Raw genomic sequence first — 21,892 nt, forward strand, 5'->3', positions numbered from 1 at the left:
TCATACAATGCTTGTGGTAAGCAAATTCAAATAAAATATGCTCCATCAAAATGAATACATGGAGTTAAACATTTATCTCAATGTCTCGTTACACGTGTTGTCACACTTCGCGTTTTTGCGAGCTTTTTGACTCTCGGCAGTTGCCGTAACTCCACATCAACTACGTCAAAATGGAGCGAAAGTTTTGACTGATGTACGTTTTGGAACTCTTGCTCATTCTTTAATAAAAACACTTTAGACATGAGTTAAAAAACACGAGTAGACAGTGTTGACAATGGAGGGGCTGGAGATGTCAGCAATGATCCCCGCTCTTCGTGAGCTTGCCAGGTAACTCCGGCTGGCTAATGGCTAACGGACTGAGCTAACCCGAGCACGTTCGCCGCATGTACATTTGCCAAAGTAAAAGTCATATATACAGGCTTTATAACCAGTGTACACAATGTTTGTTAATGTTTGTCAGCGCCAGTCCGGGGGAATACAACGAAGCTGCAAAGAAACCTCGACAGATCCTGTGTCAGTTCATTGACAGGATACTGACTGACGTAGATGCGGGTAGGTTGGGGGGGGGGGGGGACAATTATTTGCAAACACTATCAATTAATCGTGTTCAGAAAATGCTACAAAGCAAACTTTGCAATTCTTTTGTTGTTATGACATAATTAAAGGCTGACTTCCTCAGGGGAAGAATACAGTTACTGGTAATGAATGAGTGCTCGTTTTTAAATACAGGTATTGTCAATGTTTTTTGAATAAATGCTGCTTTTTTAATAATACAGGATAAAAAGAATCCAGAGATATATAAAAGAACAGCACAGGACAAATAATTTAATGGAAAGACATTGATAAATTGAAGATTAGCAGTAAAAATGGCATGGTGTATTTGGGTCACTCTCAACTTGTTTAGGTGCTTAAGGAGGTCGTGTCATTCCTTTCAGTGTCTCTCGGGCTGAATAAAAAGTCCACCTCGGAGCCCGCCTGCGTCATGCTGTTGGACTTCGTGCAACACATCATCAAGTCGTCATCACTCATGTTTTCCAATCCTGCCTGCCAGCCCGCAGACTACCCCGATACCACGCAACACTCCACTGGTGAGACAGGTCCCAACATTTTCGGGGTCAAGCATCCATTTGGAACAGGAGGGCAAAATTCAGGGCAGCTCCAAGAGGGCATCTTGTATGAATTCAATTCTTTTCTGTGGTAATGATCAACTGACCATCGATTATTAAATGAGTCACTAATCATTTTAGAATCATAATGTTGCATTTTGTTCAGTGCCAATTTCTCTCCAATAGTGTCATGTTTTTGCATATATGGATGGAAATTACAATGTTTTTTCTAATTAATCGACAAAAGGATTGACAGATTAACCGATTATGAAAATAATCGTTAGTGGCAGCCCTAATATCATCATGAGAAGCATTTTACAGTTTCCGTTCGTCTACAGACTTCGGCAAGTGGGTGTTACTGCGTCTGCTGCGCGTGGCTGCCGCCCCCGACTGCGGCGCTATCCACGGGAGGGTGCGCGCCGCCCTTTGCTCCTTGCTGCACTCCTTCCTCGTCCGGACGCCCTTCATTTTCGCCCGCCTGACCCAAGGCCTCATCCTCCTGGCGGCCGACCTGAGCGGTATCCTACACGCCCACATCACTTCCCGCTCACCAAGCCTTTGGCCCGCTGCCCTCCAATCCTTTGCCGTCCCCCCGCCGTGCCCCAACCTCACCCCTTCGTCCCTCGCTCTCGCCTCCCCGGCTGCGTTGGAGTCCCTCGCCGCGGTGACGCTGTACGTCGTTAGCGACGTTGTCAGGGGTGTAATCTCCCCGTGGGACCAAAGAATGGCCTGGGAGACCGCCTGCGCCATCCTGGCCAACGGTAACACCCGGCTGAGGACTGTTGCCATGGCGATGCTGAGGCGGCTAGTGGAGTTGCGGGGCTTCCCGGAGGAGCTGGGAGACCAGTTCTTCGCCGCCTTCCTCCACGTGCTGAAGACGCACCCTGGCGGGTACGAGGGGGAGCTGCTCAGCCTCGCACACTGCGTGTTTCGCCAAGGTCGCACCCGCATGGAGGACACGTACCTGGCACAAGTGTTTGAATGCGTCTGCACCCATGCAGAGACTCAGGTGTCCAACACAAGTATGGAATTATTATTATTATTATTATTCTAGAGTTATAGAAATATTATAGAAATGTAGCAGAAGATATGAAAAAGTCAATTTTTTGGGAGCCTTTGCTTTATCATACACTAAAAAACGTCTTTCAGGACATTTTTGGGTGTTCTTTCTGTAACACCCCAATATGCCACAAGAGGGCGGCAATGCCCAGCTAACGGGCATCCCCATGACTTGAGCATCCTCATACTGTGTGTGCATTCTTGTCATGACATTTGTGAATTTGTAAGGCATTTATATTTTGGGAGTAATTTGGTAATTTAGTGCTATCTAGTGGGGAACTACTAGAGTGCAACGACCTAAACTCAAAACGCGTGCATTTTGAAGCACAGAGATACTGCACTTCTCAAGCCTCCTACCAATTTCTTCAGCAGAAGTACAAGCAACTTGTCATCCCGAACGACTTCTTGGGGCTTGACCTTCATGGAAAATGTGCTGCTCCTTCTGGTGTGTGTGTGTCCTGGCACCTGGGAGCAGTATTATACAGACATAGAAATATACATTTTGTATATGAACCTGGTCAACAAGAGAAATGTGCTTCAATCTTCACAGAGGATTAAGAATATATGATTGCGAGTACAGTGGACCCCTACATACTCACAGTTCGGCGGAGGTGGATTCACCTATTTGTAGACATATTTTTTTTCTGGTAAAAAAAATAAACACTTATGAAATTTACGTGTAGGAACCCCGGAGCCTGGCACTCCCCAAGGGACGGAGGTAACCCAGTCTGTGTGTCATGCTTTGGACTGGGCGCTGTCAGTCGCCATCAGTTATGAGAACGTCGCCCTGCTGCAGATGAGGAGAGTGGTGCTGGTCTGCGGGACGCTGGCGCGCACCGTTGGAACTGAAACACAAGCTGAAGTACAGTATTGGTCGTCTTTTGACCGCCTGCGCCATTCTGGCCAATGATAAAACCTGACTTTTTATTGTTTTCCTCCACGCATCAGTGTGCGGAGGGTTTCCTGAAAGCCGCGCTCAAAGCGGAGATTGCCATGCTGATGCGCCAATCCGAGGACGAGCCCACGCCGACCAAGAAAGTCTGCAAAGGGGCCCACGGCACACCGAACCCCGTGGCGTACGCGTGAGTGTACGAAAATACTGCAAATAAACAAAGCCTTCAGGAATTGACTGACGTTTGGCTGTTACAGCGAAGTGGCCGTACGTGATGACAGTGAGGTCTGGGCGGTGCTCAGCAGCCGCTTAGAGGAGCTCTTGGCGCTGTTCAACTCTGACGGTTGTGAACTCAAGAGCGCCCACAGGCTTGCCGCGCTTCGGGGCGTCAGGCTCATTCTCCGACTGGCTGCAGTTTGTTCCTCGCCCACCAGGTGATGCGATACCCCACACACATTCACGACCCTAATTGCAAAAATAACGGTGTATCAAATCTCAATCACAACATTGAGAGGGAAAAAAAAAAAGTTTGTTGTATTTTCATTGACGGCAGCAGCACTTCATAATTTTTCCACCATAAGCGTGACTTGTATTCTTCCAATTTCTCAGGCAGCCGCCACTTCTCTGGTTGTCCCCTGAGACTCTGGGTAGGACATTGAGGAGCTGTCAATCAGTGCTAGAGGGCGGGGCTGAACCCGTCTCCAACCAGAACTACTACGAGTCCGCTGTCCAGATCACTGTGAGAGTCCTTGACTGTGTGCTCCACCTGACCGGTAGGCCTTCCCATGATAGAATTATCGTCTAATGCAGTGGTGCACAGAATAACAATTTTTCATAAATAATGAAATGTTGATTTATTGATTTAGTTGGCGCGCCCTCGCTCCCCCAAAAAATGTGAAAAATTACACTGCCTAAGAGACCCTCATTAAATCTGCATTTACTTTTGCTTTTGTTTTGCTATGCAGCATGCAGCCAAGGTCAAGATGTGCTCCATCGGCATGCGTGTGCGCTCCTGACGCTCCCCTGGGTGTCGGCTCACAAGTCGACTTCGGCCTACAAAAATACGTGTTTCCACTCCTGGGTGCTCACTTTGGCTCAGAGGCTTCACTTTTGCTTCTGTGAGTATGCTGCCAAAATAAATAATATCTAACAGAGAGCACATGTTTTTTTTTCTATTTCCATCCCGTTTTTCCAAAACAAATGACTTTGCATTTGTCATTCTTATTATTTGATGTTTGTGTTTTGTCAGTAAGCAAGGTCCAGGCTCAGTGTATCTCTCTGGTGGCACGCTTGCACGACGGGGTGTGCGTGGCGTGGCGTGCGTTTGTGTTCTCTGCGGCCCTGCGAGGTCGGGACGAGGCCCTGAAAGAGGCGGCGGTCCGGGCCTTCCCGCTTCTTCTTCACCATCTGGAAAACTCCCACCACAAACTCATCACCACCACTGCCCTATAGTACGTGTTTAGGAGGCAGGATTTGTCATTGTATTAATCACACACGCAGGGGGTGTGCCAACTTTCTCAGTATGTTAGAGGTGATGCATAGTTTCCAAGGAGCTGTTTATATAGTAAACATACTTGTCAGTGAAATTATGTAATAACCACATTTTCATTTTACTTGATCAAATCTTTGGGAGGGGGTGTGCACAGGAAAGTGGGTGCGCCAACTCTAAGAAACTGTTGAGGAACGATTGTTGTCAAGATTAAATTGGCTTTTAGCTTTTAAGTTCCAATTTTGGAGGGACACCACCTTTGTCAGGATGTTGTCGGGGGTGCGTGGCTTAAAATGTATTCCACATCCGTAGATAAAAGTATACAATACTCAAACGATATTATTTGTGTGTGTGTGTGTGTGCGCAGTCCAATGCTGGATGACTCTTCGGAGAATGTGCGAAGGGAGCTGGCGAGGATCGTGGGCCATCTGAGCTGCGTCCAGTCGGGGCTGTCCCTGCTTAGCTACGACGCCGATCATGCGGAAGAGCTTGTGTGCCACGGCCTCTGCCTGGCGGCGGAACACCTCGGCGGCGCACCCCCATCCCTGACAGCATCCTTTGTCAAACCTTTCCTGCCTCTGCTCGGACCACTGGCGCCAAGTAGCGTTAAACAAGGTCTTGTGGCAAAATCTTTACCTATTTAAACTATTAAAAAAATGCTTCCACATATTATGTTGCACACATATTGATTGGATTCCTCTTGCTCCTCAAAATTCTACACACCACATTGAAGTTATTCGTTTTTTTTAATTTTTTTTATCCAGCCTTTATCCAAAACAGAAATAAAGAGTTCCATTTGGATAGAAAGATAAATGTGCAAAAAAACAACAAAAATCTTTATGTTATCATTGTGCATGGTTTATGCAAGATAGAAATGTTTTTTGGAGGGGTGGGGCGAGGGGATGGATGGGTTTCCTTTTCGAATAAGACACGCCTAACAAAATGTGTCAAAAGTGAAGCATTGTTAATACTTTCCTGATGCACTGGAGTGTACTGTTCCAAACCCACTGAATGGGTTTGTTTCCCTACCATAGGTTTTCTACAAGCGCTATCTCACCTCTGCCAACATGTTCGTCTGGGTGATGCCGGCGACGACTCCCAGGAGCTTCTGTCCACTCTCATCAGCCTTCTCAAGGATTCGGATCCGGGTGTCAGAATGAGTTTCAGCCAGTCGGTGCGTTTCCTTTTGATGGACCCCTCCCTTGACGACAGCCCTGCGAGTGAGGTGAGTGCTTCAGACGCGTATGTGTTTGGCTGTGAGTGTGTGTTTGTGGCCGTGTGTGGGTGTTGTCTCTTTGTGTGCGTGTTCATCTCTATGTGTCTTGTCTGTTAAAGTGCATCATTTGTGTGTGTCTGCGTGTGTGTGTGTGTGTGTGTGTGTGTGTGTGTGTGTGTGCGTGCGTGCGTGTGTATGTTTTCCCAGCTGCTGACTGTTGCGCTCAAAGAGGCCTTCAACAGCGCCAAAGCCAACAATGACGACAACTTGCGCCACACTCTCATCCTCACCACTGGAGAGATCGGCAGGTAAGGAAACAAACGACCCGGAGGGGTTGCGCCAACTCTGTCAGTGTATAGAGGGCTCCATCCTTTTAGCAATTACCCACAATGCACTACCGACGGCCATATTGGAGGGCTGTTATAAACCAGCCATACACGAATAGACTTCGGTGTTATAAACAAGCCATACACGAATAGACTTCGTGTATGTCTAGTTTATAACAGCCCTCCAATATGGCCGCCGGTAGTGCATTGTGGGTAATTGCTAAAAGGACGGAGCCCTCTATAGACGGGAGCGTGTCTGCGTCGTTTAAAAGGTTTGTGACAGACTTAAAAACCAAACATATCGAAACACTTCATGCCTCCCTAATGCCACCGTCAAGAGGGAACATATAAATGGAATAATTAAAGGACCTAAAATTGAGTCTTGAGGCACACCGCGTGTTACTTCATAGTCCTTTTAGGAGCATTTAGCCTATCTACGTACATAAAATGGCCCATTCCTTTTTAGAGGTGGGGCAGAGGGGTAGTGCCACTTCAAGGGGCCCCGGTGACTTCAAAACGTTTTAACACTACCTTTGAAATTTGTTTTTGATCAAAACATTGAACCAAACAAGCCCCCCCACCTCCAAACTCTGGTGATGTCTTTAGAATTTCTGTCAATTTACCTTCTGATCTCCCTGTTCCAGTGCATCTCAGGGCAGCTTGGTGTCCTTCTCCCTGCTGCATCTGCTCCACTGTTTGCTGTCCAAGTCGTCGCCCGTGTCTGTGGGCGCCTACACACAGATTAGATCGCTGGCGGCCTCCAAAGGAATCGAGTTGCAAACACTCTTCAATCAACACAAGAACCCCATTTGTCAGGTAAGCAAGCACCGGAGGAAGGTCATGCACAGGTGGGCCCAAAAGGAGATGACATACCTATCTAATTTACTCTTCTTTTAGTCAACATAAGTCAAGGTTTGTTTTCAAAATAAGTTTTCTTCCTTCCTTGCCTCCTTCCTTATCCATTCCACCTTATTTCATCACTCTTTTTCACACCATCCTTGTTACCCACCTCCCGTCCCACTTTTTTGCCCATGTTCCTTCCCTTTCTTCTTCCTTTTCTACCTTGTCCTGTGTATCGACCACGAGAGTGGCTTCAATTCACGGGACGTGCGTACGTCCGTTTGTTTTAGTTCCTGGTGGAGTCGCTGCACTCGCGTTACTCTTCAGCCATGCGCAGCATGCCGCAACAGGGCAACGATTCTGCCCATCAGAGGGAGCTGGCACTTGACATCCTTGCTCAGATCGCACACGCCTTCAACTTCCCGGACCTCCACCTCTTTCTTTCTGTACGTAGGTGGCGGCCACGCGCCGTCAGAAAACTGCATAAACGTCAGCTTTACAGATCTCAAGATGTCGGCACAATTGACACTGAGGGTATTTATTGCATCAACTGCAGAGAGTACGGGGCATCGGGGCATCTTCTGGCGGAATTATATATTCTATATATATTTGATGGGGGGGATGAGAGAAAAAAGAAAATAGAGCGTAAACATCGGGGAAACACCTGCAGAGCAGAGGTGGCATCTGAAAGGCTGACATATTCAGCGTTGCTGGAAAAGAACTTGTTGCTGTATGAGACGTGGATCAATATGAAATATTCTGAAATGCATTGCTCATATGGGGTATTCAGCGGACGCTGCAGGTGCTCTTGCCCTACTTGGCCGCCAAGTCCAGCGTCATTGGTTCCGCCCTCATACGCACGCTGGCCAATGAGCTGAACGCCAACCGGCGGGAGATCCTGATCAATAACTTCAAGTACATCTTTAGCCACCTGGTCTGCTCCTGCACGAAGGAGGAACTGGAGAGGGCCTTCCACTACCTCCAGGTAGGGAACCGCACCATCCCATCCTAGTTAGTCAGTTTTAAATTGAACCCACGAATGCTCACAATATAAAATAACAAAATCATATATAATCACACTTTATTTGATTATTTCTCGATACTCAGATGTAAGCAACAGTAAGATTAATAATGTAGACATTGTAAAAGAAATACCCAATACAGTAAAAAATATTATGAGACAAAATGCAAAACAGATGGGGAGATAAAAATATTTGACAGAATGTACACATACACAGGAAAAAAAAAACAAAGTATTGGTGAAATATACTTTAATATTAATACTATATTGGGAAACATTACAAAAAAAATGCACAAATATTTCACAAGAATGTAAACGTTACTAAAACATTTTTAAAAAATTAAGGAATTAGAAGTTATTAAATAATAAAGAGAGAAAAGGAAATAATAATGGAAAATGTACAATTTTTACCCAACAATATTAAAAATATTAGGAAAAATAAAAATGTTGCTAAATTATCTTACTAACAGCCTTTAATACACAAATGTTGAAAAAGTAAAATGTTCGAAAAGAAAAATAAAATGGAACAAAAAATAAGAACAAATAATATACATTGGAAAACTTATATTGGGAAAATATACAGATATACGAGGAGGAAAATATAAAGAGCAAAAAAAATCAACTAAAGAAATGTCATAAGGTATTCCGCAGAGGTCAGTTTTGGGGCCCCTGCTGTTTTCATTGTATTGCATTTGATTTGTCCCTGTGACCATATTGTGCAGAGCGAGACCGAGATCGAACTGGGCTCACTTCTGCGCCAAGACTTCCAAGGCCTTCACAACGAGCTGCTGCTGCGCTTGGGTGAGCACTATCAGCAGGTCTTCAACGGCCTGGCCATCCTGGCGTCCTTCGCGTCCAACGACGACCCCTACCAGGGTCCCCGCAACATCACCACCTCGGAGCAAATGGTACCAAAATGTGATTTTTTTTAGATTAAAAAAAAAAGCTTTTATTATTGTATCATATCTGTTATTCTTTCCACGCAGGTGGACTACCTGCAGCCGAAGCTACTGGGAATTCTTGCTTTCTTTAACATGCAGTTTCTCAGCTCTCGAGCGGGAGAGAAGGACAGGAAGAAACTGGTGAGCTAAATATTGAAAAAGAAGTATCGAAAATTACCGGAAAGAAAATGGATTATTATCAGGAGAAAAAAAAAACATTGCCCAAAATTGCAAATATGACAGTTTGAACTCTCGAGATGTCACACTTGAAGCTCCCACTGAGTCGTTCCATTTTCAATTGAGTTAAGGGTGTGTTTCCTGTGTTTGAGGCGCTGACCAGCGTGATGGCGCTGATGCGACTGATGGGTTCCAAACACATCAGCTCGGTGCGGGTGAAGATGATGACCACCCTGCGCACCGGCCTCCGCTATCGAGAAGACTTTCCTCTGCTCTGCTGCCAGTCAGTACCCGATCTTACTCACAATTTGTATTCCTAGCTAAATAGCCACTTAACTGTGCTACATTCTCTCTTCAATTGGTAAATTGGCAGGACTGTGTTTTGAATGCTTTTGGCCTTTGCCGACAGAACGTGGGAGTGTTTCGTGAGAAGCGTGGAGACGGCACATCTTGGCCCCCTGCTGAGCCACGTGATTGTGGCGCTCCTGCCTCTCATCCCCCTGCAGCCCAAAGAGACCGCCGCCATCATCCGCTTCCTCATACTGGACAACAGGTTAGCCATTCGGTACCATGAATTCACATGTACGATATCAACAAGTGTTATTCAATGCTGTGTCTCGCACAGGGAAGAGGTCAACGACTACCTCCATGAGATTTACTTCCTTCCGGACCATCCTGAGCTCAAAGACATTCACACTGTGCTGCAGAACTACAAAAAGGTCCATTTGACGGTGCTAGTCGGGATCATACAACACAAATACGATTCCAATACTTGGCAGCTTCTAGTTTCGTATCTTCATTGCTTCTTATTTTGGTCCCTCAACGCGTACAATAATACAGTTGTGAATTACATGAAGATTGCACCCCAGCTCGTAGCTCGAAATGCACACAGGCTAACGAGTTAGCCAGTTAGCAGCAAGCCAATTCTACACTCTTATTTGATGACCCCCATATCACTCACCAGGCCAGGTCCAACCTTTAAAAGTGATGCACACTTCCACGAAAGTCGCAGATACAACAGTGGAACATGAGGATAGTGACCTCGAGTGGATAAAATAATGCAAAATCAATTTTTATCTGTTTACTCATAAAATCCATAGGATACTCAATTCTAAAAATATTCACGAGCTGCAGCCCTACTTTGGAATGACCTGAAGAAAGAGATTTTATTCCTAAAAAGGGTATTTAATAATAATATTCTAAACTACTGAAACCTTCAGGATAGTTTAAATATTAAGACCGCGCTTAAACATAGAAAAATCAAAACAAACAGTTGTAAAAGATATTAATGCAAATGTATTTATTTTTCAACCCAGGACTGAGTCCAAAGGCTTCACATACATTTTCTTGCAACTGTATACCAGCAGAGCCAAGCGTATTCACAGCGTACTGTATATTTGTTCATTTTCTTAGTTGACAGCAAGCAACAGTGACCTGGCGTCTGCACTACAACTTTCCATGAGAGCCGTTCAGCACGAGAACGTCGACGTCCGCATCCATGCGCTGACCAGCCTCAGAGACATGATGCACAGCAACCAGGTGAGCGGAAAGACATCATTTGTTGACATATTGGCAAGCTGAGTTGATCCTCTTTTTGATGATGCCAAAATGTTGGGGTTTGGGGCGACCGCAGGAGTGGCTGTCGAGGCAAGTGTGCGCCAGTGAGTCTGTGGAACCGGTCATCTCCAGCCTGGTGTCGGTGCTGCTCAAGGGCTGCCAGGACTCGTCTCCCGAAGCCCGACTCCTGTGTGGCGAGTGTCTCGGTGAGCTGGGCGCTGTGGACCCGGGTCGCCTGGACCTGTCGCCGTCGCACATCCACGGTGACCGCAACACCTTTGTGGTATGTCTCGAAAAAAAAAAAAAATTCCGGCCTCGTGCAAGGCCCCCTTCATTTCCACTCGCATTTTAATGTTGCTTTTGTGTTTCAATCAGGGTGGCGTGGCCGACCCCAATTTTGCTTACGAACTGCTGACCGAACTCACCCGAGCTTTCCTGGCTTATGCCGACAATGTCCGAGCGCAGGACTCTGCTGCGTACGCCATCCAGGTATACCCAGGCCATCATACCTTTCTAAAACTAAAACTAACTCTAAATGTAACAAAAATGTTGGAATGTGTGTGCTGAGCCAGCATTGGTGTTAATGTATGCGATCTGTTATTTTAACTGAATTCCCATGAATCCGTTTCCGTAGGAGCTGCTGGCCATCTTCGAGTGCCGCGAGGGGCGCCTGGATTCACCGGGCCGCCGACTGTGGAGGAGATTCCCGGAGCACGTCAAAGAAATACTGGAGCCTCACCTCAACAGCAGGTACTGGAAGGCAAGGGGGCATCCTCAGACACCGCAACCCAAATTTGCACGCAAGTACATAACGTCGTAGTAAAGTCAGAGAGTAAATATTTCCATGGTAGCACATACACAGTATGTACGGGGAGGTCACACACGCAACTGGGCCGCACGATGACAAATTGGATCATGTTCATATTAGGATAACAGAAACTATTTGTATGAAGAACACGACTGGGCGAACAAAAACTACAATGGTGGTACGATGGAAAAACTCCTTCTTTCTCATCTCGGGTGTGCGTCCACGTCGCAGGTACAAGAGCAGCCAGAAGAAGGCCGCCTGGTCCAACCTGAAGAAGCCCGTCTACCTCAGCAACCGGGGCGGCAAGTTCTCCGACTGGGCCGCCACGTGGGCCGCCTACCTCATCAGCAAAGTGAGACCTCTTGTTCGGACTGGTAACAATAAAAAAATAATAAAAGCCGTATTCAAATAAATGATGATTAAACGACATGATGCAGTGAGCTGATGTAATATAACAATGTGAGAAATACATTTTTTAAAAAGTCACTGAATACTTTCCTCCAGATTTTACAATGATGAAATAATGAACTGCTTTTCTTGGCCGACGGGGCGTCAGGTACGACACAATTTGGCCAGCCGGGTGTTCACCTGCTGCAGTTTCATCATCAACTACGACTACAAGGTGACCATCTACCTGCTGCCTCATGTGCTGCTCTACACGCTGCTGGGCTGCACCCCGGCCGAACGAGAGGAGGTGAATGTTCCATAGTTGATGGGGGGAGTACCGGTAGTCAGAATGAATACAGAAAAGTTAGCCATGTCTGCATTATACTGCCCCCGGGTGGCCAAGGTGCGCATTACCAGGAGGAGCAGCATAATGACCCGCTGGATTGAATTGTGACCCCAAAAAAACCTTTTTGACCTCGTGTTCAAGTCACCACTCTATGCGTCTTTCGCTCAAGGTGACACAGGAGATGCTGGCCGTGCTGACGGAGAGCGAGGAACGCGTCCAGGAGACGGCGTCCAGCCGCTGGCAGCTCAGCACTCAGACGGTTTTCAGCATGCTGTCTCACCTCACCCAGTGGAGTCGCCACATTAGTCACGTCGAGCCCAGCGACAACGGTAGGTCGCGATATCAAAGGGAACAATCAGCGTGCGATTATAAGTAGGGAATCTCAGCTTCTGCTTCATGTATGTGTGCCGTTTTTCATACGAATGCAATAAATCAAACAAATGCCAGAGTTGCCGTTTTGCATGAAAATCTGTTGATGATAACCACCCTTGGCTTACTAATACCTTAAAAACACATAAAATACATTTTGCGACATTAAAAACAAAAGACAAAATACTAACCATCCTCACATAAACTGCTGCCTCGAACAATCACAGCAGAGAGTGGCAAGTACAAGTGCGTGGCGGCCTTCCTCAAGGACATCCCGCAGGATGTGATGGCCAAGGCGGCGCTGCGTTCCAAGGCCTACACGCGCGCCCTCATGCACTTTGAAGCCTACATGCTGGAGGGGAACGAGGACATCAAGGACCACCTCACCTTCCTGCAGGTGAGACCACCGCCGAAAATTAAAAGCAGTGGTTTGACATCAAGTATCACCTGCCCCCCAGCCCCTGAAAAAAGCAACCTAACCCTCCAAACACCATCAGAAACACCAACTTTAAATCTGGTACCGTATTAAACACTTGCAAGTATCAGCTAAATGAAGGCTCGTATCGGGTTTCTGGCTATCGATGAAAGCGAGTTGACGCCCCTGTCTCTGAAGTTAGCATTTTAGCTGAATGAGCGGTCTACGTTCTCGCCGCAGACATTGTACGCCGCCATGCACGAGCCCGACGGTTTGAAGGGGGTGGACGCCCTGAGGCAGGAGGAGCCGTCACTCCGCGAACAGATCCTGGAGCACGAGAGCATCGGCCTGTTGCAGGATGCCACCGCGTGCTACGATCACGCTATACAGCTCCAGTCCGACCAGGTACCCAACCGCTCCCCCATATCCTGGAATTCAGGTTCAGTGTAGGCTCTTCAACGGTCACACGCAGTTGCCACGGCAATTGCGCTCTCCAGTTTGTTCTTCTCTGTGTGCCGCCGTTCTAGATCGGCCACTATCACGGCGTCATGAGGTCCCGGTTGGGCCTGGGCCAGCTGTCCACAGTCATCACGCAAGTGAATGGAGTCCTGGCCGACAAGTACGTACTTGACCTTGGTAGAGAATGCGACATCCGGTGATGGTTTTTCCCACACCAACTCAGGCTAGTCCGTCCTAACCAAGCCTTGTTGGATGAGCTGATGAAGCCTTCTTGGATGAGAAGCGAAGCGTCTCCTAAGACAAACCGAGCTGCCCGGTTACAATTGATTCAATGCCCTGAGAACGAAATGAATAAATATATCATCGATTCCTGTTCGTAGAAGACGATTAAGTCTTAGGGATGTGATGCCGCTAAAAATTTGGTTATGAGGCCATGATTTGATTTCAGAGCATTTTTATTGACATTTTATTTATTTATTGATGGTGAAAGGTTTTTATGGTATACGTTTATTCTGGAAGGACCACGTTAGTTCAGTACTGATATTCACCTTGCTACTCGAACGACTTTGACATACTGCCAAAAGTATGTCGTTCGCCATGACATCTTGCTAGCCAGAGGCTGAGCACCGCTGCGTCTGTTGACGGCGTTTAGGCAGCAGTGGACCTCGGAGCTCAACGCCTACAGAGTGGAGGCTGCCTGGAAGCTGGGCAAATGGGACCTGCTGGAGGACTATTTGAGTTCGGGTAATGAAATAAATTGTTGGTCATGACTTTACTCATTAGCCACCTTCTTCCTTAGCCCAAAAAAGAAAATGAATCGAGCTACCAAATGTGCCTTCAGATCTCCAGTCCAGCACGTGGGGAGTACGACTGGGTCAGCTGCTACTGGCAGCTAAGAAACAAGATGGCGCCACCTTCTCCGAGAAGCTGAAGCTGGTCCGGAATGAGCAGGTGGTCCCGTTGTCGGCCGCCAGCTACGAGTGCGGCTCTTACCAGAGAGGATACGAGTACATCGTCAGGTCTGTTGGCCTCGTTTTGGTCCTTTGACAATGCTTCACTTTTCCCGCATTGTTTATTTGACAGCCTAATTCCAAATTGGAGTAAGTTTTTTTTCCTCATTTGACAGACAGTACCCACCGTGACAACGTGGAGGAAAAAAAGTTTTTTCTTTAATGCTTGCAAAGTTATTCAAACAAAATTTTTAAACGTAAGAAATCACACACCAGTGTATCTGAAAAACACTACATTCACTTTGTCCAATTTGTTTATGTTGTCACAATGGCATTTTGTATATTTGCATCGTGTGTTTGAAATGAACGATATTTTCCTCTCCTTTCTGTGATATCAGGCTCCACATGCTGAGCGAGTTGGAGCACACGTTCACTGAGCTACAGAGGCAGGAAGGAGGATCGTCCCCCGGCCTCAGACAGCTCCCCTCCCATTGGTCGGATCGGCTGGAGATGACCCAGAAATCATTTCGGGCCAAAGAGCCCATCTTGGCCCTCCGCCGCTCGCTACTGAGCCTGCAGTCAAAGTAACGATGCACAAACTAAATTAACGACTCTTTAGATGCCGTGTCCTGATAAATGAACGCCTCGCCCAATCACGCCGTGTCTTATTTGTTCTGCTAAGTCTGCCAAACTTGACCCAAAGTCAATTTGACATGATCCTTTCCATTCTCACAGAACCAAATTTAAACTTGGTTCCAATGGTCCACACACACAATGAATGGAGCTCCTCCCCCCAAAAAAAGATTCCTACTTCCTGTGTTAGAAATGCACAACATATGCAATCTATCATGTTTATGGTCTTTGACTTTTCCAGGCCTTCGAGTCAGAAGCTGGTTGGCGAGTGCTGGCTCCAGAGCGCCCGGGTGGCCAGGAAGGCCGGACATCACCAGACCGCCTTCAACGCGCTCCTGAACGCAGAGAACACGCACCTCGCCGAGCTGCTCACCGAGAAGGCCAAGTGGCTTTGGTCCAAGGTGGGGATGTTACCAAAATGAGTCACAGTGAACCACCAGAAAAAACAAAAAGCTAAGAATGCCGGTACATTGAGCTATGTAAGGTTGCGTACAAGCACGTACAATCGCCACAAGTGTAACTTTTGAAAGGTACAAAAATTTGAGGGGGCTTTTTTTGAAATGATATATATTGATAGCACACGCTTTGGCGTTGACAAAAAAAGTAAACCTCCTAAAAAACAGTTGAGAAATGAGCAGGTAATGAGTTCATTTCAATGTCCGTGCATTGCCTTTGGTGGGAAAGTCGCCCCTGCCAACATGGCCACCACGTAAGCGCGGCGGTTCACTTATTTTATTTTATTTTATTTTTTTTTGGCTCATATTTTCACTGGGCGGTCAGGGCGACGTCCACCAGGCACTGATCGTCCTGCAGAAGGGCGTGGCCCAGTGCTTCCCTAAAGAGGAGCCCCCGTCGGACCCTCACGACCTGCAGACCAAAGGCCGAGCCATGCTACTGGTTGGCCGCTTCATGGAGGAGACGGCCAACTTTGAGTCTAACGCCGTCATGAAGACGTACAAGGTTGCCATTTACGCAAGATCTTTACCCATCTTTAGCGTTGCTTTTTGTTGATTGTTGTTGTTTTTTTCTTTTTGCAAAGGATGTGACCAACCTTCTGCCTGAGTGGGAGGACGGCAACTTCTACCTGGCCAAGTACTATGACAAAGTCATGCCCATGGTGACCGACAACAAGATGGAGAAGCAAGGGAACCTCATCAGATACATTGTCACCTATTTCGGAAAGTAAGACCGACAAAAAACTAAAATGATGTCGCCGAATTACACGAGGACTTGTTTAACCACTCTACAGCTGAAATCACAATAACAGTTTTGGCTCTTCAAACATAACAATTCATGACAGTGTTAGTTATGAAGAAAAGAAAAGGCCAACAATGATAATCATGAAGTGTGTAACCACATGACAGTAACCAGACCAATGTTGGAGGATTTGAAGCATTTTTTTTATCCGTCTAGTTTTGTTGATATCAAACCGATGAATTTGATGTCTTTTCTGTTTTCCCCCAATATCAGTCCGATAGTTATCTGTCTTATAGTTTTCATGTGTCTCTAAAAATTGTCATTAAAAGTAGGGCCTAACCAATGAATTGGCTGGTGGATTTAATCGGCAGATATTTGTTAGTTTAAAAATCGTTAAAAAAAAAAAAAAGCCAGATTTTTTTTTCCACATTCCTACAATTAATCAAAACTAAAAATCTTACATTTACTAAAAGTCCCTGGAATGCATAAATAAAAAATATCTCATAAATTAGACGCACCAAGCCAAGTTTTCACCAAGCCTGGCAAATTTGAATTTTGGAGGAAAAAAAAAATTTGTACAGATGTCTGTATTATAAGCCACCGGCTGAGTAACGTGTGCTGCTCTGGTGTTTAATAAAGACAGTAAAAATCTTCTGTTAAAGGTTTTGCCATCGTCCGTGTGTGACATGTAATCCATAAATGGCATTATTTAATCCTTGGCGTGCATCCTGTTTGTTTCCGTCCAGAGCGCTGCAGTTTGGAAACCAGTACATCTACCAAGCTATGCCCCGTATGCTCTCCCTCTGGCTGGACTTTGGAGCCAAAGTGTGTGAATGTGAGAAAGGTGCGTGGCCAATAGTGTCATGATACATGTGCGTGCTGTTTTGTAAAATTTACAGTAGGGCTTGGCCATGAATCCATTTTTAGCACTTAATTTGCCAAGAGATAGTTTTCAAAAAGCACATTCAAGTGTTGCCAACTTCAGCACTCTTCCGACCACTCTTGTGCCATTAAAAAAATAATCAAAGCTATCTTCTTCTTTAGCCGGTCGGGCCGACAGGCAGATGCGCCAGGAGCTGTCCAAGATCAATGCGATGATGGGCGAGCATTGCGCCAACCTGGCTCCCTACCAGTTCCTCACCGCCTTCTCGCAGCTCATCTCCCGTGTGTGCCACTCCAACGACGATGTCTTTGCCGTCCTCATGACCATCGTGGCCAAAGTCTTCCTGGCGTATCCGCAGCAGGCCATGTGGCTGATGACGGCCGTGTCCAAGGTAGGCGCACTTTTTTTGCTGGAAAAACGCCAGGCAAAACCCACTTCTGAGAGAGAATGTGAACTACAGATAGCAAAAGACGGTGAGGACGCAGTTAAAAGTTAAATGACCATCATTTTTATTCTTTGTTTTTACATGATGCACAACTCTTATTTATTGTGCAATAATCTAATGGTAACATGTATTTGCTACATATTTTGATGCATTTTTATGCTTCAGAAAACATTTACGTATAAATTTTGGGGGCGCTTGGAACGGATTAGGGTATTTACATGGACAACGCGTCTCGACTTACAAAATTTTCTTGCTCAGAAATTTCTTCCAGAGTACATTAATTTCGTAATTAGAGGTACCACTGTACTTTACTACACGCTGACGAGGATGACGATGTTCTCGCCCCGTGCCCCTCAGTCGTCCTACCCCACCCGCATGAATCGCTGCAATCAGATCCTGAAGAAAGCCATCAGCCTCAAGCAGTCTCTGGACAAGTTTGTCAGCGACGCCAACAGGCTCACCGACAAGCTGGTGGAGCTCTGCAACAAGCTGGTGAGTCGTCATTCTCACAGGAAATTACAGTGGTAGCTTGACTAAAGATAGCAAACTCTACAGAAAAAAAAAAAGTGTCCTGTCCTTTGACTTTTTGCTTGATTTGTTTTCTCCGAGGTAAACAACGACACCGGCAAACTGAGCATGAGTGTCCACTTCAAGCATCTGAAGCGTTTGGTGGAGGAGCCCACCTTCAGCCAGATCCTCATCCCGCTGCAGTCCGTGCTCATCCCCACGCTTCCCTACACCGGCGGGGCCAACACCACTCACGACGCCTTCCCGGGACATTGGGTCTACCTGGACCACTTTGAAGACCACGTAAGGCGTACAAAAACATGCCTGGGGGGAAAAAAAAAAATCTGCATACATTAAAAAAAAAAAAAAAAAAGTGTTTTTAAATGAGAAGGCTGTTTTGTGACCGCCGCGTGTTTTCCCAGGTGGAGATCTTGCCCTCCTTGCAGAAGCCCAAGAAGATCAGCCTGAAGGGGTCGGACGGGCACAGCTACACCATGATGTGCAAGCCCAAAGACGACCTGAGGAAGGACTGCAGGCTGATGGAGTTCAACTGTCTCATTAACAAGGTCCCCCCCCCCCCCCATTTCCTTTTACTGCGGCAAGCGCAGTTTAATACCAGATATTATATTCTGTCTTTTCCTCTGGCATATAACTTTATCTACAGTGCCAGGCATCTATTAGGGGTATGGTGTTAAAAGGGGGAGGCCTTTTTTTTTTTTTAAATAAGTGCATTTTCAAACAATTTTAAATATTATAGTTCTTCCTCATTTAGTGTCCATGAGGCGTTAATTCACAAATTCCTAGAGTACCAGGTGTCTCTTAGGAGAAAGGAGTTTATTGAGGAGAGGACTTTTTTTTCAGACAAATCCACTTTTATAACGAATTAAATATGTTTCGCTGTTTTTTTTCTTCCTCATATAGCAGCCGGGGTTGATTATTTGCTGAACTTTAGAGAGGATCAGGAATTTATTATAGGTGAGGTACTAATTGGTGGAGGCATTTAATTTTTTTTTTTAAAAAAACCTTGTCAGAGGGGAGGCCTTTAAAAAAAAAAAAATCTTAATATGTATGTGAAAGAGGCAGTGTGTCTGTGTGTGTGTGCGCGTAGTGCTTGCGCAAAGACGCCGAGTCACGGCGTCGGGAGCTGCACATCCGCACCTACGCCGTCATCCCTCTGAACGAGGAGTGCGGCATCATCGAGTGGGTCAACAACACGTCGGGGCTCCGCCACATCCTCACCAGGCTGTACAAGGAGAGAGGTACGTCGCGCCGCCGCGTCTGCTTCACAGACGCCAGCGCTGAGCCGCGGCCTGGCCGTTTCAGGCGTCTACTTGTCGGGCAAGGATTTGAAGAAGATGATCCTCCCCAAGACGACCCCCTTCGAAGAGAAGCTCCGCATGCACAAGGATGTGCTGTGTGCTCGACACCCCCCCGTCTTCTACGAGTGGTTCCTGCGCACCTTCCCTGACCCCACGTCGTGGTATGGCGCTAACGCTCAAGTATATTCTGATGAATTAATCCCTCCCCAAAAAAATAAACATTCACAGTTTACGTGAAATCCTCTTGGGGAAATGTCCCCTTTGTCAGGACCTGATCCTCATGGTAAGTCACTTGAGAGGCAGAAGATACACAATGTATGTTACACATACAGCACATTTGACTATAAAGTTGTATTCAATTCAATTCAATATAACTTTTGCAATCATCAAGTGAAACCGCACGAATCACCTGATCCATATATCAGCTCATGTAGAGTTGTACAGATGCGGGAAGGCAACCTGGAGACAAATATTTGCATTTTCAAAGCCCATACCCCGGGTCAAAAGTTTCCAACGATTTAAAAAAACTATCATGACACAAACATTCAAATTTGAAAAATTGATGCATCGCCCAGACCTACATTTACTGTTTTTTTTGTTTGTTTTTCCTATCTGCAGGTACAGCAGCCGCTCCGTATACTGCCGCTCCACAGCCGTCATGTCCATGGTGGGCTACGTCCTCGGCCTGGGGGACCGCCACGGCGAGAATATCCTCTTTGATTCCTTCACGGGGGAGTGTGTGCACGTGGACTTCAACTGCCTCTTTAATAAGGTTCGCTTGTTTATGACACCTGCGGAACAAGCTTGGAACTCCATTTGCTGAACTTCAGCCTCAACAAAAAAGTCTTTTTTAAAAATGTTTTTATTTTTAAATGAAAGACAATCCATGCATCCATCCTTTCCCCGATCCGCTTTATCCTCACAACAAATAATAATCATCATAATACCGTGGCCGGCTGATTGATTAGTCGGCCCCTCGTTCCAACGTAATGACGAAATTCTAAACCGTCGCCTTGATGGTGACACACGATTTTTCTCCCTTCCAGGGGGAGACGTTTGACGTCCCCGAGGTGGTCCCATTCCGTCTGACCCAGAACATGGTGCACGCCATGGGGCCCATGGGCATCGAGGGTCTCTTCAGGCAGGCCTGCGAAGTCACACTGAGGCTGATGAGGGACCAGAGGGAGTCACTCATGAGGTATGTCAAATTGAGGAAATATTTTTATAAAAAAAAAATTTGAAAATTAAATTAAATATTTACCTCTTGGAGAATTTTTTAAGTCGAAAATATTTTTAAATTGTAACAAATCATGCTAAATAACAAAAAAAAAGATGTTCTCATAAATTTAGCATCGCAACTGGAATGATGATGTAGTAATTTTCCAAAAGGGTGCCTATACCACGAACATATCATACAGTATGCACTATTCACCAAAAATATCATCTTTCATCCTTATGAATGCATTACAAGGGCAGCCATGAAAAATGAATGGCTTTTAATAATTTATTCATTTATTTATTTTTTAAATCCTCTTTCCTTGCCAGTGTCCTAAAGACCTTCCTTCATGACCCCCTGGTGGAGTGGAGCAAACAAGGCAAAGGACTCTGCAAAATTCAGGCCAATGAAACTGGAGAGATCCTCAACGAAAAGGTGTGTGGACCAAACCTTTCCTTTTTTCGTTTTTCCTTTTTCATCTTGACACATTAGAACGTCGGACAAAAACAATGGTTTTCAAACATTTCTGTACCACCCCAAAAAAAAAAAAAAAAAACCCACCAAAACTTTCCATGTACTCCTAACTTGGCCCCGGCCAACTTACATTGGCCTTAAAAAAAAGGTTTGCAAAAAAATGTATCTATCTTGGTCGAGCCCTACTTTTAACGGCGTTGCACTGGTCTCCTTGGTCCTGCAGGCCAAAACGCACGTGTGCGACATCGAGCAGCGTCTCCAGGGTGTGATTAAGAGCCGCAATAAAGTTATGGGACTGCCTCTGTCCATCGAGGGCCATGTGCACTACCTGATTCAGGAGGCCACGGACGACAAGCTGCTCTGTCTGATGTATGTGGGCTGGGGGCCCTACCTGTAAAGTGCACTTCTAGTCGACTTGCGTTCACGTTCACAAACCTCAGTTCACGAGTTAGCGGCTTCCTGTTGTCTAGAAACTGACATTGATGTACATGTTCTTGTTAATAAATGATTATCTTTTGTTCCGTTCAGATGTGCACAGCACAACTGCAAGTGGGCTCATTTTAATGTTTATATTTACATGACCACATTGATTAATCAAGTGTATTTTTTTAATTCATTCACATGCACCATTGTTCTGTTCATACAATTGTTGAATGAATGATTAAGAAACGACCAAACACGTTTAGTTACCAGTTTTAGAAGTGGAAAAAAAAAACTAAACTTGTGCAACAAATGACTAAGATAAAACAATTTTGATGAACCATTTTTCTGAAAAAAAAATGTATACATTAAATGTAACAAATAAAATTGTCTACTTTAATTCAGTAATAATTCACACTCATGTTAGTTTATTTATACTT

At 45.8% G+C, this 21,892-nt stretch overlaps 1 protein-coding gene across 2 annotated transcripts; it reads left to right on the forward strand.

The window, feature by feature from the left end:
- Positions 1 to 156: 156 nt before the first annotated feature.
- On the forward strand, positions 157 to 21,557 carry atr (ATR checkpoint kinase). 2 transcript variants are annotated; one of them, XM_086127756.1, is made up of 48 exons: positions 157 to 327; positions 461 to 552; positions 936 to 1,088; positions 1,445 to 2,128; positions 2,849 to 3,027; positions 3,114 to 3,247; positions 3,315 to 3,491; positions 3,667 to 3,830; positions 4,023 to 4,175; positions 4,307 to 4,508; positions 4,914 to 5,161; positions 5,581 to 5,771; positions 5,970 to 6,070; positions 6,733 to 6,904; positions 7,219 to 7,374; positions 7,719 to 7,913; positions 8,672 to 8,857; positions 8,936 to 9,031; positions 9,220 to 9,350; positions 9,477 to 9,620; positions 9,693 to 9,786; positions 10,481 to 10,606; positions 10,701 to 10,907; positions 11,000 to 11,113; positions 11,259 to 11,374; positions 11,664 to 11,784; positions 11,989 to 12,126; positions 12,335 to 12,494; positions 12,762 to 12,931; positions 13,190 to 13,354; positions 13,477 to 13,568; positions 14,061 to 14,152; positions 14,250 to 14,427; positions 14,757 to 14,942; positions 15,233 to 15,392; positions 15,772 to 15,951; positions 16,031 to 16,173; positions 16,935 to 17,032; positions 17,233 to 17,462; positions 17,874 to 18,008; positions 18,126 to 18,326; positions 18,446 to 18,589; positions 19,132 to 19,282; positions 19,347 to 19,503; positions 19,961 to 20,114; positions 20,389 to 20,540; positions 20,888 to 20,993; positions 21,256 to 21,557. In XM_086127756.1, the coding sequence occupies exons 1-48, from the start codon at positions 275 to 277 to the stop codon at positions 21,427 to 21,429; spliced, it is 7,755 nt and encodes a 2,584-aa protein (XP_085983882.1). In that variant the 5' UTR covers positions 157 to 274; the 3' UTR covers positions 21,430 to 21,557. The 2 variants fall into 2 exon arrangements, with proteins under 2 accessions (XP_085983882.1, XP_085983883.1); XM_086127757.1 differs by having other exon boundaries at positions 12,765 to 12,931.
- Positions 21,558 to 21,892: the final 335 nt, after the last annotated feature.

The sequence above is a fragment of the Hippocampus guttulatus genome, chromosome 13 (assembly GCF_054856545.1).
Source record: "Hippocampus guttulatus isolate MCC_2025c chromosome 13, RoL_Hgut_1.0, whole genome shotgun sequence".
In the NCBI taxonomy this organism is placed as follows: domain Eukaryota; kingdom Metazoa; phylum Chordata; class Actinopteri; order Syngnathiformes; family Syngnathidae; genus Hippocampus; species Hippocampus guttulatus.

Excerpts from the sequence above, each read along its gene's own strand:
- atr (XM_086127756.1), top strand. The coding sequence starts at position 275 with ATGGAGGGGCTGGAGATGTCAGCAATGATCCCCGCTCTTCGTGAGCTT. Across the intron at positions 3,492-3,666 it reads GTTTGTTCCTCGCCCACCAG|GCAGCCGCCACTTCTCTGGT; the intron begins GTGATGCGATAC and ends CCAATTTCTCAG. Across the intron at positions 12,127-12,334 it reads CCCCGGCCGAACGAGAGGAG|GTGACACAGGAGATGCTGGC; the intron begins GTGAATGTTCCA and ends CTTTCGCTCAAG.